This window comes from Pundamilia nyererei, unplaced genomic scaffold, assembly GCF_000239375.1.
Source record: "Pundamilia nyererei isolate P.nyererei 1_Seehausen unplaced genomic scaffold, PunNye1.0 scaffold00266, whole genome shotgun sequence".
Taxonomy (NCBI): Eukaryota; Metazoa; Chordata; class Actinopteri; order Cichliformes; family Cichlidae; genus Pundamilia; species Pundamilia nyererei.
In genome coordinates this window covers 495,193-497,915 of record NW_005187667.1, presented here as the reverse complement: position 1 = coordinate 497,915, position 2,723 = coordinate 495,193, and the positions used below count along the sequence as shown (strand labels likewise).

At 50.5% G+C, this 2,723-nt stretch overlaps 1 protein-coding gene across 3 annotated transcripts in view; it reads left to right on the top strand.

Moving 5' to 3' along the window:
- The first annotated feature begins 537 nt into the window (after positions 1-537).
- Positions 538-2,723, top strand: part of timd4 (T cell immunoglobulin and mucin domain containing 4) — a 4,050-nt gene continuing 1,864 nt past the window's right edge. The window contains exons 1-7 of one of the 3 annotated variants that reach the window (XM_005750240.1): positions 538-658; positions 1,021-1,199; positions 1,392-1,554; positions 1,620-1,724; positions 1,813-1,892; positions 2,331-2,442; positions 2,519-2,552. In XM_005750240.1, coding sequence (XP_005750297.1) covers positions 595-658; positions 1,021-1,199; positions 1,392-1,554; positions 1,620-1,724; positions 1,813-1,892; positions 2,331-2,442; positions 2,519-2,552 — 737 coding nt within the window. In that variant the 5' untranslated portion in view covers positions 538-594. The other 2 variants (XM_005750239.1, XM_005750241.1) reach the window with 2 other exon arrangements.

The window sequence follows — 2,723 nt, the reverse complement described above, 5'->3', positions numbered from 1 at the left end:
GGAAACTATTTTTTGCAACTTTATTGTATTTAAAGTTTTGAGGGATAAACCTCTTAAACTTCTCCAAGTAGAAATATATGTAAACAAAACAAAAGCGATTTTCAATTTTTTTTGTAGTTTATTGCACTTTTTTGCAATTAATGGACTTAATGCAGACATATTATTATAATATGGGCTATAACAGTTGTATTGATGTATAGCAACTTGAAATGCTCCCACAAATGGCACTACAGCATGTAAAAAAATAATATAAGCTCTGGCGGACTTGGTTCTATAGTAGGTCTTAAAGGGTTAAATAAATATCGTCAAATAATCGTGATTATCATTTTCGCCATAATCGAGCAGCCCTATACACAACTGTACTTTACTACAACTGTACTGTGAACTCAGTACTGTAGTACATTTCCCAGACTGGTTACTCTGCAGCACTGATGATACACACGTAAACACTGCAGCCGTTCACACTCGCAGACACACAAACAGGCTGTGTGTGTAGCTCCGCCCCCGTGACCTCCCCCCAACCTCCATCACAGAGACACACTGTTCAGTGTGGCCGGACAGTCATCCCTCACACACACTCACACACACACTCGCATGATGGCTGCTGTCTCTCCTCCAACGCCCCGATCCTTCATCGCCCTCCTCGTCCTCCTGTCAGGTGAGAAGCACACACTCTGACATCAGCGTGACATCACAGCACAGGTCCTGACTCGTGGGTGTGACAGCGGCGCTCAGGTCTGTTTGTATGGCGTGAATGACGCTTCGTGGCTTCCTGTCTCTTTGTCTGTGTGAGCTCGTCTGTTCTCGTGGTCGTCTCCTGCTGGTCGACTGTTTCTCTTCTATGAAGGATTCAAAGTTTACCCAGCACAGAGCACCGGTCAGCTACAGGAAGTCAGTACTGCGTGTTTCCTGAATCCCGCTTTTTTTATTCGATCCTTCGCTCTTCTTGGTCTTATGTCACATCACAGCATCTCGTGTGTTTACATGTGCAAACGTCATGTTTGTGTGTTTGTGCTGCAGGTGGACGGTTTTCGTCCGTTTCCTCTTTTAAAGTAATGGAAGGGGGCGTGGCCTCTCTGTCCTGCCAGTACTCCGTGCAGCGTTTCGGGCTCAGCCGGGTCTGCTGGGGTCGCGGCTGCGGGACCTTCTGGTGCAGCAACATCCTGGTGCAGACCGACGAGAACGGCGCCGTCACACAGGTGTGATTACATCACAGAGGTCAGATTACATCACAGAGGTCAGATTACATCACAGAGTCACAGAGGTCAGGCATAACGTTGAGAACTTGATTATCTGGGGTTACCTGGCGCTCCTGTAAGCTCCTCCCTGTTTATTCTTCTGTTGAATTCATGCTCCTCCCCCTGGTTGTATAACCCTGGTCCTGGCTGCAGGTGGAGGACCGCTACCAGCTGACGGGGGACATCATGGACGGGCAGATGGACCTGGACATCCTGAACGTGAGGCGGACAGACAGCGGGCCGTACTGCTGCAGGGTGGACATCAACGGGCTCTTCAACGACCAGAAGATGATCATGAACCTGAGAGTGGTCAAAGGTGAGCGACTGGTTTTATTTCTGAGGTTCTCCAGAGTTTGGTGATTCAATGTTTGTCCCTCTCAGCTCCGGTCTCGGCGCTCGTCCCCAGCTCTCCTCCTCCAACAACAACAGCGAGCACAACGACGGAGCTCACGACTGAACGAGTGACGGAGTCACCGACCTCCACAGGTGTGACGACAGGTGAGGTGAACTGTCTCTGTTAACTCTTCTCTGTGATAGACGTCCACTCCAGGTCTCTGGTCTCTGTCTCGTTTAGCCAACTGGAAAACTCTGCTGTCGTCTCAGCTGGACCTTCTGAGGAGAAACTCCACCCTGCTGCACGCTGACACCCTCACTGTGAGTAAGCACCACCCTCGCCATTACCTGCCATCTTAGGCCACGACGTGTTCGGGATTGTACAGCCACTAGCTCATAGCTTAGCTTAGCATGGAGGCTGGAAACAGGGCAAACAGGTGAGACCAAAGCGGAGCATGTTGGAGCAAACAAACACCAGGAGCTCGTGCGTACACCACAGTGTTGAGAGTCAGGGTGAGGACGTCCGTCCCACAGTTACCGCTGGGAACAAACTGGGTCATCAGCAGATCCCAGCTCAGCAGCATGAATGGATGAAACCTCACCGACCTTCTGGTTAGTGGCTGCCTGCTCTGCTGCCTGAGCTACAGCCCACTTTAAGAGTTCATGTCCTAAATTAACCGTTTCAGCCTCGGACCTTTGTTAGCCAGCTCCAAGCGAAACTGTCCGTGCTGCAGTCTGATGAATCCTCTCCACCTGCAGGTGGAGGACACTCTGCCCTCCCTCTCCCTTCAGATCAACGTTCCCGTCCTCTCTCTCTCCGTCAGCGTGTTGATGGTCCTCGCCGCAGTGTTCCTCTTCCTGGCCTTCAGACGTACGTCCTCCATGTCTCTGCAGCACGTTTGCACACAGACACAAAGATGAGGTTCATTTTTTGTTTTCTGCTGCAGGTGGAATCTACAGACGAGCCTTAAAGCCCGGCTGGTGAGTTCAGCACAGGAAGCAAACAGCACGCTCACACGCTGATGTCACACAGCGACAGCCAATCACAGCCAGCCAGCTTACTCTCACACCTGAAACAAAGCACGCAGAAAGAAGCACAGACTAGGGCTGAACGATTATGGAAAATAATCTAATTGCGATTTTTTGCCCCAA